Genomic DNA, 14,859 nt, shown 5'->3' on the forward strand with positions numbered 1-14,859 from the left:
ATGCTGACCCATGGATTGCCAATATATGGTTTATTAAGTCATGGATTATGTACAGGGCTAGAGAACTTCAGGCCCAGAGGCTGAATGTGGTCCTTCAAGACTTTCCTCAGGCTGCACCTCCCCTCATCAGCCCTGCTTTGCACCCTCCTTGAATGTTTTTGCCTTGCTGGATTGTGTCCTTGAACTCTTGCCTGCTTGGATAGAGAGCAGGGAGGACAGGAAGAGTCTGCATAGAAACTAGCCTAGTGTACAAAGGTAACATTCACCTCCATTGCCCCTTCTCATGAGTCGCAGCAGAAGCTGGCAATAATAGGCCATCTCCGTACATGTGAACCTGCCTGTCCTTTAATATGAGCTTTTTTTAAAAAAAAAGTTTTTATTAAATATTTTCTTGTGTTATAAAACAAGGAAATAAACAAGGAAAAGTACTTAAGAGTGTCTCCGCTTTCAATTCATAAAGTCTTTTTACAGTTCATTTACATTCAGTATGAAACACTATTGTCATAGACATTGTGCAGTTGGGGGGAAATAGAGGAGAGGGAGAGAGATGAGGGTCTAATGATCTTTCATTCTGTTGCACAGTATTTGTGTAGGGCTTTTGCGTCAGCCTCACGTGGAAGGGTCCTTTATATATTTACTCATTTTTATTGGCTTTGCAAGAGATTATAGCGTACAGAAGGGACGCGGGTGGTGCTGTCGGTTAAACCACAGAGCCTAGGGTTTGCCGATCAGAAGGTCGGCGGTTCGAATCCCCGTGACGGGGTGAGCTCCCGTTGCTCGGTCCCAGCTCCTGCCAACCTAGCAGTTCAAAAGCACGTCAAAGTGCAAGCAGATAAATAGGTACCACTCCGGCGGGTAAGCGTTTCCGTGTGCTGCTCTGGTTCGCCAGAAGCGGCTTTGTCATGCTGGCCACTTGACCTGGAAGCTGTACGCCGGCTCCCTCAGCCAATAACGCGAGATGAGCGTCGCAACCCCAGAGTCTGTCACGACTGGACCTAACGGTCAGGGGTCCCTTTACCTTTACAGCGTACAGAGCTTGCTTGGTTGTGTTCAGTTGGTTGCAGTATGGTTTGTTTTTATGTGTGGGGGGTTGTCGGATCAGACTGGCCAAATCATTTCATATGCTGTTGGGGAGGGGGGGGTAGGTCTTGTTGTACTGTATATGTGATAAAGGGGAGCCACACTGGGATGAAGGCATCCTCCTTTGCTTGTCCCTGGGCTAGTTTAAGTTTGTTGGTTAACTATTTTCCAAGATGATCTGTTGAGGCAAATTCACGTGTGCAATTGTCTTCTGAGACACAGTTGGCTGCAGTGCGCAAGAGAGCTTTCTAAACATTAAGAAGAGCCTGCTGGATCATGCCAATGGCCCATCTAGTCCAGCATCCTGTTCTCACAGTAGCCAACCAGATGCCTGTGGGAAACACATAAAAAGGACCCGAGCGCAAGAGCCCTCTCCCCTCCTGTGGTCTCCAGCAGCTGGTATTCAGAAGCTGCTTCCAACCATAGAGGCAGAGCATAGCCATCATGGCTAAAAGGTAAAGGTAAAGGGACCCCTGACCATTAGGTCCAGTCGTGACCGACTCTGGGGTTGCGCGCTCATCTCGCATTATTGGCCGAGGGAGCCGGCGTATAGCTTCCAGGTCATGTGGCCAGCATGACAAAGCCACTTCTGGAGAACCAGAGCAGCACACGGAAACGCTGTTTACCTTCCCGCTGTAGCGGTTCCTATTTATCTACTTGCATTTTGACGTGCTTTCAAACTGCTAGGTTGGCAGGAGCTGGGACCGAGCAACGGGAGCTCACCCCGTCACAGGGATTCGAACCGCTGACCTTCTGATCAGCAAGCCCTAGGCATGGTGGTTTAACTCACAGCACCACATGAGTCCCCAATAGCCATCATGGCTAGTAGCCATTGATAGCCTTATTCTTCATGGATTTGCCCAATCCTCTTTAAAAGCCTTCCAAAGTCGTGGCCATCACTGCCTCCTTTGGGAATGAGTCACATAGCTTTACTATGGGCTACGTGAAGAAGTCCTTTCTTTTATCTCCCAACAGTCAGCTTTACTGGAAGTCAACAAGTTCTAGCGTGAGAGAGGGAGAAAAACTTTCACCCGTCCTCTTTATTTGCAGCAGCATCCCATATGCAGGCTGCACGGGTGCTCAGTCACCCTCTTACCTTGTGTAGTAAGTCACAAGCGAGGCATTTTTCAGCCCCCAGGGACTGAACCGCACGGTGTAATTGACGATCTTCACAGTGGTGAAATCCGGCTTCTTCCACCTCAACCAGATTGACGTGGAGCTGTTGGATTCCACGTAGACGTGGGCCGGGGGCAGTGGTGGGCCCTTCTGAAGTGGAGGGTCTGAAAGGATGATCAAGAGAAGACAAGAGATGCAGGATCAGGTGCAGGGAGGATGACTCCTGGACCAGCTCGCAAAGGAACAGCAGCGGGAATTACAGGGGAACAAGGCAGGGTGAAATGTTGTGGTCAGTTGAGCCACAGAACGTGGAAGAAGTCAAATGGGGCTGACTGCAGCTGTGGTCCATAAGACCCTCAGCAGAACCTGCTGGATCAGGCCAATAGCCCATCTAATTCAGCATCCTGTTCTCACAGCTGCCAGCCCAAAAAGGCTATGAAACAAACAAACAGGACCTGAGCACAAGAGCTCTTTCCCCTCCTGTGGTGTCCGGCAACTGGCATTCAGAAGCATGACTGCCTCCGACCATGGAAGCAGAGCATAGCCTTCTCCTTCATGAATCTGTCCAACCCTCTTTTAAAGCCATTCAAGTTGGGGGCCACCACTGCCTCCTATGGAAGCACCTTTCATAGTCTATGCTCTGCATGAAGAAGTCTTTTCTTATAACAGTCCTGGGTTGTCCAACATTTGGCTTCATTGGATGTCCGCAAGTTCTAGGGTTAGGAGAGAAGGAGAAAAACTTTTATCTCTCCCTTTTCCATGCCGTGCAAACTGCATCTAAAGGGAATTTTTAAATATTTGATGTTTTCTTCTTGTTGTTGTTGTTGTTTTTAAATACAGTGGAACCTCGATTGCCGAACGTTTTGGCTTTCGAATGCCGACAACCCAGAAGTGAATGCTCCCATTTTTGAATGTGCCTTGGAAGTCGAACAGAAGTTCTCCATTTTTCAATGGATTTTGCCAACTGTCCATTGAGCTTCGGTTGTCAAACGTTTCGGAAGTCGAACAGCCTTCTGGAATGGATCATGTTCAACAACTGAGGTTCCACTGTATTATGTTGGGAGCAACCCAGTTAGATGGTTGGCATATACATAACGAGTTGTTGTTGTTGTTGTTGTTGTTGTTGTTGTTGTTAAACAACTTCCATCATGTCACCTTTTACTCATCTTTTCTCTCATCTAAAAGTCCCCAATACTGCAACGTTTCCTCATAGGGGAGTTTTTCCATTCCCACAGGGCCGGATTTAGGTTTGATGAGGCCCTAAGCTACTGAAGGTAATGGGGCCCTTTATATGTCCAGCTGTCCTTTGTCAACAAAAAACTGTCACTGTTTCTTGTGTTGAATATATGCTATATGGTAATTTATGGACCTAACAGGTCCATACACAACTCAAAACACTGTTGCTGTATGTAGGTTTTATTTTATGTGTTTTTATCTTATATTTTGGAAATGTACATCCAGTTTTTTGCCCTGTAATTTTTTGGGGGGCCCCCAAGAGAGTGGGGCCCTAAGCCATAGCTGCCAATTTTTCCCTTTTCTTGTGAGGAAGCCTATTCAGCATAAGGGAAAATCCCTTAAAATAAGGGATAACTTGGCAGCTGTGCCCTAAGCTATAGCTTGTTTAGCTTATACTGCATTCCCTTGATCATTTTGGCTGCCCTTGTCTTAACACCTGGAGGCACCAGGTAGGTGAAGGCTGCCTTATCACATTGCTTTGTGGGAAAGCCATCCACAAACATGAGCCAGGAGTCAAGGCCTTGCAGCAGCAGCAGCAGCAGCATCTACCTGCTACGGTTACAGGTGCCCTCTCGGTCCTTCCCTTCCAAACTGCCGCATAGCCGTCTTCGTGCTTGTTGAACGCCACCAGCTTCACTTCGTAGAGTCTCCCAGGAACTGGAGAGAACAAGCAGAGGAATGGAAGAGTGGGTCAAGCAACAAAAAGAGCAGCATGGCTTAGAAGAGCAAAATCACGGCTACAATCTCCATTTCAGCAAAGGGCCGTATCCAACGTTCTCTCTCCGCCAGTGGAGGAACTCTTGGGCTAGCATATGGAAGAGTTGAAGGAATCCAATGCAACAACTGCACTAGCGGAAGCTTGTTGCACAACAGCTGGTTCTTGCCGCACAATCTATTACACAACTGTCAGGGTCTGTTGTGACTACTCTTGAGTAACGACCGTCCACATGCTTGTCTTTCAGACGTTTTTATTGGTGCACATTATTTACAGTGTAACGTTTTGCTCATTTCATGTCTACCCGCTCAAGTCAGATTCCTGTACTACCCCCTTCCGCGTTCGGGACCAGCATAAAAGCCTCGGAACTGAGAAGCGCCTCCCTTTCCTCCTCCTTCTCAATTCCGGCGTCGGGGGGGACGGGTCCTCTGTCTGACCTATTCCTGTCCACTCTTTCCGCCTCCCTCTCTTCCTGCCTATGGAGCAGGGGCTCTTTGATGTTGTCAGAGCCCTGGCACTCCCTCTCCGTTTCCTGACTCACCCCTTCAGACCCCTCGCTCTCATGACTGCTTGGAGAAGGGCTGCTTCTGATGAGGGGGGAGGGTTCTCTATAATCCCTCCCCCTTACAACAACCATCTGTGGTAATGAACCAGCACAAGTGACTTCAACTTAGCACTGCATCAGATACAACCCATTCATAATAATTAAATGTGTGCCTCACATCGTAAGAGGTTTGCAAGACAAGGCAAAAGTTCTGCCTAGTCCAGCAACCCTGTTTCCGACAGTGGGGAGACAAACGAGTTTGGGAAGCAGAGCAAGAAGGCAACCTCCCTCCTCTCTCATTCGGCATATAGTTTTTAGTGGCATTCTGCTGTTCCAGTCCAGACTAACTTCCCCAGCCTGTTGTTCTCTAGATGCTTTGGACAACGCCTCCTATTACTCCCTTTCTTAAACCACCTGTACCTAGTGCATAGCTGCCAAGTCCCCCGCTGAAAAATGTGGGATCAGCAGCAGCGCGGCACTGGAAGTCGCTTCTACGCATGTCTGGACATGCCTAGAAGCAACTTCCGGTGCCGCTCTGCCCGATTTCCGGTGCCCAGGCATGGGCAGAGTGGCACCCAAAATGGAGCCTCCCTGGCAGGTAGGAAATCCGGGGGATTTCTGGGATTTTTTTCTATTCAGGATAACAGCGGGAAACGGATTACAATCCAGGGGTTTCCTGCGAAAAATGGGAGACTTGGCAGCTATGACCTAGTGGCCCATGGACTTATTTTGGTGATCATGAGTTCTATCATTAACGGATGTATCTTTTTAAAAAAAAAAAAGGTAATAAATCAGAGAAAACGCCAAAAACTGAAAAGCAAGAAACAAGGGCAATTAGCAGCAAAAAATCTGGATGATTTAGTTTGGTTTAATGGTCAGAGTGCCGGACTCAGACGAGGGTTCATGTTATGTACTGAGCTGAATCCTAGAACATTAGGATTCAGAATCAGCAGGAGCTACCCAATCCAACTCCAGGTGGAAGTGAATCCGCAACCTGATTGGCCTGCTGGAGCAGCCAATCAGGCGGCTGGCAGAAGTGAATCTGCTACCTGATTGGCCTGTAGGAGCAGCCAATCAGGCTGCAGGCAGAAGTCAATCCACAATATAATTGGCCCACAGGTGTAGCCCTGAAGTAGCCAATCACGCAAGGCCCATTGTGTAAATAATGTATATAAGCAGATGGTTTTGGGAAAAGAGGGATTCGTCTTCTCTTCTTCTCCTTGATGAATATGAGCTGAATAAAGAGCATGAAATTCACTCTCGACTCCGAGTATATTTCACTGGCGACGAGGATGGGATCCTGCTGAGCTGACCGCCACCACGCACTGCACCGCAGCACCGCCACCTGCTGCACCGCTGCATCGCACCGTGCATCCAGGCTTCAGCTCCAGGACACAAGGAACCCAGAATGGCAACCGACAGCAGCTTCTTGCCATTCAAACCAGCATCAGGAGACTGGGAAGGGTACGCCGCCCGTTTCAACTTCCTCCTGCAAGCGAAAGAAGTCACCAACGATGCCATGAAGAGGGCGACATTCTTCAGCGTCTGTGGAGAGGAGACGTTTGAAATCGCCCGGGCTCTCCTTGCACCTAGAGATGTCGCTACCGTCTCTTACAAAACAATAATGGAACGGCTGAAGGAGCACTTTTCACCACAGCCCTCGGTGGTAGCTTGCCGAAATGCCTTCTACGCAAAGCGGCAAGCCCCGGGGGAAACCATAACTGGGTTTGTGACCTCCCTCCGCCAAGCCGCCCGGTTATGCAACTTCTCAGAGTTGGAGAACATGCTTCGTGACCGCCTCGTCGGTGGCCTGAGGGACGAGATGTTGCAACGACGCCTCTACACCAAAAAAGACCTCACGTTCCAGATTGCTCTGGAGGAAGCCCTGGCAACCGAAGCCGCCGAGAGGTCAACGCAAGAGGCACGACCGGCCCCGCCATCCCAACCGAGGGTCTACCACGAAGACCTCACCGACCCAATCCGAATCTGACAGGGAGGAAGTACACCGAGTACAGCGGCGCACTCAAGCAGCACACACACCACAGCAGCCTCGACGAGAAGGAGGGAACTGTGCAAGCTGCGGGGAGAACCACGAGAGGAGGACCTGTCGTTTCCGCAACGCAGAGTGCAGGCAGTGCAGAAAATTGGGACACATCGCCCGGGTGTGTCGGGCTCGACTCACCCGTCGACAAGCATCAGATGACCGACCCAGGAGCCCCAGGTCACACGGCACCATGCACCAAGGCAACTCGACGGAGATCACGGACTACCAGGTATTCCAGTTGCCCCATCCCAGCACAGAGAAAATTTATATAGAGGTACAGATAGAGGGAGCCCCATGCCGCATGGAGCTGGACACGGGTTCAACTCTATCCATAATCTCGGCCCGAACATTAAGGGAACTGTGCCCTAATGGGGGTCCCAAACTAAGGCCGGCCCCATTCACCCTCCGGGACTTCCAGAAACGTAAGGTCCCCACAATGGGGGTGGGGACCTTCAGGGTGCAATATCGAGGGCGAAAGCAACAATTGGACTTGCTGGTAGTTAAGGGCCCCTACGTTAGCTTACTGGGACTGGCATGGTTTGGACCTCTGGGGCTAGCCGTTACCGGGGTGAACCGCACTAGCTTACAAGTGGACGTGGACGCCATATGCAAAGAGTTTCCAGGGGTTTTCGATGGGGCATTGGGACGATATACAGGACCCCCCATTGCCCTACAGCTAGACCCCGCTGTACGACCCATCAGGCACAAGGCCCGCCGGGTCCCGTTCGCCCTGAAACCCCGCATAGACGAGGAATTGGACCGGCTCGTGGAGCAAGGAGTGCTGGAGCCGGTGCCCAACGCCCCCTGGGAAACTCCAATTGTCACACCCGTCAAGCCTAACGGTTCGGTCCGCATCTGTGCAGACTACAAATGCACCATAAACAAGGCTCTCAGGGCCCATGCATACCCAGTGCCAGTGGTCAGCCATGTCCTCGCCACCCTGGCTGGGTCAAAAATCTTTGGCAAACTGGACTTGGCCCAAGCGTATCAACAGTTGCCTGTGGACGAAGCCACAGCAGAGGCTCAGACGATTGTGACGCACAGAGGGGCATTCAGAGTAAAGCGGCTGCAATTTGGCGTTAGCGTGGCACCAGGCATATTCCAGAATCTAATGGACTCTCTCCTTAAAGGGATTCCTGGCGTCACCCCCTTCTTCGATGATGTACTGATCGCCGGGCCCACACCAGAGGAATTTGAGGACCGCCTCCGCTCCGTCCTGCACCGTTTCCAGACGGCGGGCCTCAAGGTGAAGCGGGAAAAGTGTTTACTGGGAGTGCCGCAGGTGGACTTTCTGGGATTTAAGGTGGACGCAGAAGGGGTCCATCCAACCGGTGACAAGGTACGGGCCATTTGTGAGGCCCCAGCGCCCAAGAGCAAGCCCGAACTTCAGTCATTCTTGGGACTATTGAACTTTTACCATGCCTTCCTTCCCCATAAGGCAGCGGTAGCGGAGCCCCTACACAGACTCCTAGATAAAAGGGCCCCTTGGGTGTGGGGCCAGCGACAAAGGGCCGCATTCCAGGCAGTCAAGGACTTGCTCGTCTCGAACTCGGTCTTGGCACACTTCGACGAGAGGCTGCCAGTGGTGCTGGCATGCGACGCCTCTCCCTATGGCATCGGCGCTGTCCTGGGACACCAACTCCCGGATGGAAGAGAGGTGCCGGTGGCATACTTCTCCCAGACGCTTGCTGCAGCCGAACGAAACTACTCACAGATTGACAAGGAGGGTCTGGCAATCGTGAAGGGCGTAAAAAAATTCCATGATTTCTTGTACGGGCGGCCCTTTACCATAGTGACTGACCACAAGCCGTTGCTTGGCCTGTTTGCCCCCGAGAAGCAGACCCCCCAAGTGTTGTCTCCACGTGTCCTCAGGTGGTCAATTTTCCTTGCCGGCTACCAGTATGCACTAATCCACCGCCCTGGGAAGGCGATGGGCCACGCAGACGCACTCAGCAGGCTACCACTACCAGAAACAGGCCCCGACCCAGCGCCTGCGCAAGAGGTTATGACCCTGGAGCTGCTTCCCGACCGACCCATTCAGGCACAAGAAGTTGCGCACCATTCCACAAAAGATAGGGTCATCTCCCGGGTCCTGGACTGGGTGTGGCGAGGATGGCCCAGCAGCAGCCCCGGGCCAGAATTCGCTGGCTACACAAACCGCAAACATGAACTGTCGGCCCACAAGGGGTGCCTGTTATGGGGAAGCAGGGTTGTTGTTCCCCAGCCCCTCCGCAAAAGGGTCCTCACAGCCCTACACGAGACACACCCAGGGGTAGTGAGGATGAAGGCCCTTGCCAGGAGTTATGTGTGGTGGCCGGGGATTGACAGAGAGATAGAGGCCTGGGTCCAACACTGCCAGACCTGCCAAGAATCCCGCCCGGATCCCCCAAGGGCCCCAGTCCAGCCCTGGGAGTCCGCCCGACATCCATGGTCACGCTTGCACGTGGACTTCGCTGGCCCCTTCCAGGGAAAAACATTCTTCATAGTGGTGGATTCCTACACCAAATGGCTGGAGGTCGCACTGGTACCGTCCACTTCTACGGCGGCAGCCATCCGGGTACTACGTAAGCTGTTTGCAACCCACGGGCTCCCTGACACCCTCGTCTCGGACAATGGAACCGCATTCACGTCAGAGGAGTTCCAGACCTTCACAGCGCAGAACGCCATCCGCCACATCCGCTCAGCACCATTCCACCCTGCCACCAATGGCCAAGCGGAGCGCATGGTGCGGACCACCAAGGACAGCCTCCGCCGCATAACACAAGGGGACTGGGAATACCGCCTTGCCGCATTTCTTCTAGCACAGCACAGCACCCCAAGCACAACGACGGGCCGGAGCCCAGCTGAACTACTCATGGGCCGGCGCCTTGCAACTAGACTGGACCGACTTCACCCCGACAGAGCTCAGGATGAGGTAGTGGTGGGGAAAGGCAGGAACCCCCGGACATTTGTGGCCCAGGACCCAGTGTATGCAAAGAATTTTGGGGCAGGCCCAGCATGGGTACCCGCCACAGTCACCAAGGTGACCGGTCCCGTGTCGTACGAGGTACTAACGGAAGGGGGGCAATGTTGGCGCCACCACTGCGACCAGCTACGGCGACGATTCCCAGGAGGAACCCGGGAGGAGAGTGGGACAGAGGGGTCCCAAGGGGACAGCAGGGCAGTGAGGCCTGTAGAGCGAGAGGGGTGGGCAGGGGAAGCAGAAGCAGTAGGCACAGAGGGGCGCCCCGAGGCTGGAAGGACACCGGAACCAGAGTCACAACCTAGTGGTTCAGTGGCGCCAGACCAGACAGCCCCGGCACAGCCAGCAGCCTCGGAACACGAGCCAGAACCAGAACCCCTGACCAAGGAACACCCCAGGCCACAACGTGCACGGAGGCGGCCAGCAGACCTTGGGGACTACGAATGCAACTTCCCGGGCAGGACTGGAACTTAGAGGGGAGGGGTGTTATGTACTGAGCTGAATCCTAGAACAATAGGATTCAGAATCAGCAGGAGCTACCCAATCCAACTCCAGGTGGAAGTGAATCCGCAACCTGATTGGCCTGCTGGAGCAGCCAATCAGGCGGCTGGCAGAAGTGAATCTGCTACCTGATTGGCCTGTAGGAGCAGCCAATCAGGCTGCAGGCAGAAGTCAATCCACAATATAATTGGCCCACAGGTGTAGCCCTGAAGTAGCCAATCACGCAAGGCCCATTGTGTAAATAATGTATATAAGCAGATGGTTTTGGGAAAAGAGGGATTCGTCTTCTCTTCTTCTCCTTGATGAATATGAGCTGAATAAAGAGCATGAAATTCACTCTCGACTCCGAGTATATTTCAGTTCAAATACCCAATTAGCCATGAAGTTTACTGAGAGGCCTTGGGCCAATCACAGTCTCTCAGAATTTATTCAACTAACTTTTACTTATAGGAGACCGACTGAAATAAATGACTCTAACTTAGGCCCCTTAATTTCAATGGGTCTATTCTGAGTAAAAGTTAACTTAGGCCTATTAATATTCAATTTCAACGGGTCTATTCTGAGTAAAAGTTAGGTTGAACGCAACCCTCAGACCATAACCTACCTCACAGGGTTGTTGTGAGGATAAAAAGGGCAAGGGGGGGTAAGTGTGTATGCTCCTTTGAGTTCCTTAGAAGAAAAGTGGGATACTGTATAAATGTAATGAATACATTTAAAATTAAGAGAAAAACTTGGCGTCCCAAATCCATCTCCCTTTGCCCAACTAGAATCAAGTGCTGGATGAGTCTTCAGTAACCTCCTCCAGGCAATTGTCCTTTGGCATTTCATCACTACGGGGGATTGTACAGCGACTTTACTCCACGCTCCCATTGACCCCACCTCTTGAATAAAGCAAACCAGGAGCAGGGCTGTTTAAGCATTTTATTGGATGCTGCCAAAATAGAAATAGGGCATTTTTTTAACCCATTAAATGAGTGCATGGACCTGCTGTATTGTCCAGGGCAGACCATGGCCTTGCAGCCAACGCGGAGCTTTCCTGGCGGTGTGAATTCTGTGTTACCGCCAGATCCAGCCACCCTTTTTGGCTGTGCTGCAATCCAAGCCAAGCTCCAGAGAGAGCAAGCCAAGAGGGCTGTTCCAAAGCTCGCCTGCTTCTTTCTTCACCCCTCTTTTGTAAGATCTGCTTATTCAAGGGAACCGCTTGAGCATCTCAAAGTTTACAAATAGAGGGAAAATGGGGCAATTCTCTCTTTGGACACCCAGCTCCTTGTTCCTCCCCAAATGGCCTCCCCCCCACACCTCTTGTCGGTTTCATTGATGAAGCTCTGCTAATTAAGGATGTGCCTATTCAGGGCCTGGTGTGGAGAAGATGGCCAGCTCTTTTCGCCACCACAATACGGTCTGTACAAAAGCACTTTTTGGCTGTGCCAAGTGTTATCATTCTTCTTTTGATTGTGCAAGTGTGTATGGGGGGACGGGGACGAGTGGTGCCACACACACACACACACACACAGCAAGGAAAAGCACATGGATAGCAAGGATCAGAAAAGCCTTATGCTGTGCAACACACATTTGCATCTGGAAGAGAGAGAAAACATTTTAGCTCCTTTTTTTTGCCAGCCTCCCCAAGAATGCCACAGCAAAATGGCTTTTTTGTCTGCTCTGAAAATCTTGGCAGCAGGCAGAACAGAGTCAGCTTGGAGATGGCCCAAACTGGTGTGTGTGTGTGTGTTGGCTGAGGAGTGCCTCAGCATTGAGCAAAGGCTTAAAAGAGGGACCCACAGCCAAACATCTCCCCTCACAGGGTGCCCTCTCTCTCCAGTCACAGCCCAAATGTAATGGAGGTACCCCTCAGGCCTGGTTCAGGCAACAGCACATGGAGGAAATGTTCTATGGTTAATAGACAACCGCCAACTCAACTTCCTCCTCTTTCAGGCATGGATTTCTACCTACTCAATCCATAGCACAACAAACTGTACAACTGAGGTTGTATCCAACTAATGCCACATTTGCACCATGCTTTTTAAAGCACTATGAGCTTAAACAGCCATGGCTTCCCCCAAAGAATTCTGGGAGCTGTAGATTGTTATGGGTGCCGAGGGTTGTTAGGAGATCCCAAATCCCCCCCCCCCAGAGCTAAGTTCTTAAGAGTGGCTTAACAATATATCCCTCTGGGAACTGCAGTTCTGCGAAGAGGAATAGGGGCCTCCCAACAGTCCTCAGCATCCTTTAAAAAACAACACCTGCCAGAATTTGTTGGGGAAACCAGGATTGTTGAAAGTAGTTATTGTGATACTTTCAGTGTCTGGTGCAAATGCAGTCTAAGTGCTACTTAGAGCAGGGGCGGAGTTTGGTAGTATAGAGCTCTGAGTGAGGCCAAAATTTTGCACACCCAAGTGGATCTTCTCAATTATAGATCTTCTCAGCTTTGCGCCCCCTTGGCTTGGCGCCCTGGGAGGGGAAACTGCCTGCACCGCCCTAAATCTGGCACGGTTCAGGACAGGCATGTTGAAAGAATTAGGCATGCCTACTAATGTTAATGGGTCTACTCTGAATAGGACTAGCATCAGATACAACCTTTGGAATTATGCTAGCTTGACTAATGCAGGGAGTTTCGGGTTATGTTTTTATTTATTTACTTCATAAAATTTATACACTGCTAGATTGCAAAAAACTGCAAGTGGTTCTAGTGCCTGGAAGAAGTCCTGTTTCCTCTACCCACAGCTATCTAGATTCCTCATTCTCCTGACTCCATGGCCCATTCTTCCCAAATTTCCAGAACCTCCCGCCTTCCTCACAATTCTATACCTCTGGACTAGCCTTTGCCAAATCGGGTGCCCTCCAGATTTTTCCGACTACAACCCCCTTCAGTCCCAGCCAGCCCCAAACATCTGGAAGGGCAACAGATTAGGGGTACTCTGTCTAAACCCTGTCTTGAAATGCCAGCATATGTGATGCCCCCCATAAGCAGTGCATGCTATTTGTTTTATTCATTTAATAAAATGCATATACTGCATAATTGTAAGGAAATCTCTAAGCAGCTTACCAAAAAAACACCCCAAACCATTAAAATTATTGGTAAAAACGGGTATTTAAGAACATTCAAGATGGTTTAAATCAGCAGGAACTAAAAACAAATGAAACAGATTTAACTTCTATGTGTCTGGAAATTTGCAAAAGTTGGCTTAAGTAGCAACATTTATCCCACTTGGAAAAGCTGTACAGTATTTCTTTGGCATGGCATTTAGATGGAGGTTGGATAACTTTTTTCCCTGTTGAGGGCCACATTCCTTTCAGGGTAATCTGTTGAGGGCCGCAAGCCAGCAGAGAGTGGAGCCAATGGGGCGCTTGCTTTTCTCTCTCATCCTGCCACTCTGTTTTCTCCTTCCTTGCCAGCCCCACGGAATTAGGTTGAGGCCCTAATTTAGAAAGTTTGGGTCCATACAGATCAGATAATGTTCTCATTGATGGGCTCCTTGCCACAGACAACCTCCATGGCCAGTTCATGGGAACAAGCAGGGCACAGGAAACCTTTTCCGAGAGCCAACGTGGTGTAGTGGTTAGAGTGTCAGAGACCTGGATTCAAATCCCCCCCCCTTGATCATGACGTTCACTGGGTGACCTTGGGCCAGTCACTGCCTCCTGACCTAACCTACCTCACAGGTTTGTTGTGAGGATTAAAGGGAGGAGGAAGAGAACCACGTACACCACCTTGACATCCTTGGACAAAAAAGGTGGGGTATAAATTCAACAAATAAATGAACTTACTTAACTCTGTCAGTTCATGCTGCTTGACCTTCTTCTTCAGCTTTATCGGCCCAACATCCCAAGCGCCATCCCCGGGACCTTCAGAGAGGTTCTCCTCACTCGTCTCCTCTGTGGCCACTTCGCGGTAGTAAAGTTTGTAGCCTGAAATCTGGGCGTGGTTAGCTGGAGGTTGCCAACTCACCAGCAGGGACTCCATTTTCGCTCGGACTTTTAACTCAGTCGGGGCAAACGGAACTAGGGGACGCAAGGAAGAAACATCAGCAGTGGTTGCCCCAAGAATCAAGGTGCTAGGTTTTTGTTTTGTTTTTTGGTGTATAAAGCCCTACTCAACTTGGGACCAGGAAACCTGAAAGATTGTCTCACCCTTTATACACCCCCAGCTGCTCTGGAGGTGAGGATCTCGTGTAGATACTGTCTTATCAGATGGCCCATTCCACACAATATAGGAATTGGGTCTTAAGCATTGTGGCACCTTTGGAATTCTCTCCCTTTTCCCATTAGAAAAGCTGTTGTCTTTTTTGGTGCCTGCCAAAAACTTTCTTCCTTCAACAAGCCTTTTAAGTAGCGCTCTCTCCCAGTCTGCATCTGCACTAGAATTGTTTTCATTGCTTTTGTTGTTGTTTTATCAGCTTTTTGTTTGCTGCTCATGGCTCCTTTGAGAGGAAGGCAGGGTGTAAATTAAAATAATAATAAATGTGCTATTCTCAGCTCTCCTTGGAGGAAGAGTAGGACAAAACTACAAAAAGGTACCAAACAGGGTTGTACTATATCAGGGTAAGCAGTGTGGTACTCTCCAGATGTTTGGAAACAACTTTCCTCATCCCCAACCCTTGACCAAGATGGCTGGGGCCAATGGGAGCCAGAGCCCAACAACACTGGGGGACACAAGGTTT

The 14,859-nt window shown here is 50.4% G+C and overlaps 1 protein-coding gene across 2 annotated transcripts in view; it reads right to left on the reverse strand.

The window, feature by feature from the left end:
- Positions 1-14,859, reverse strand: part of IGDCC4 (immunoglobulin superfamily DCC subclass member 4) — a 78,131-nt gene that overhangs the window by 15,592 nt on the left and 47,680 nt on the right. For both annotated transcript variants that reach the window (XM_035131242.2, XM_035131241.2), the window contains 3 exons: positions 13,967-14,200; positions 3,982-4,089; positions 2,177-2,360 (listed from right to left, as the gene is read on the reverse strand). In XM_035131242.2, the coding sequence (XP_034987133.1) occupies positions 2,177-2,360; positions 3,982-4,089; positions 13,967-14,200 (526 nt within the window). The remainder of the gene's footprint in view (positions 1-2,176; positions 2,361-3,981; positions 4,090-13,966; positions 14,201-14,859) is intronic.

This window comes from Zootoca vivipara, chromosome 14 (assembly GCF_963506605.1).
Source record: "Zootoca vivipara chromosome 14, rZooViv1.1, whole genome shotgun sequence".
Taxonomy (NCBI): domain Eukaryota; kingdom Metazoa; phylum Chordata; class Lepidosauria; order Squamata; family Lacertidae; genus Zootoca; species Zootoca vivipara.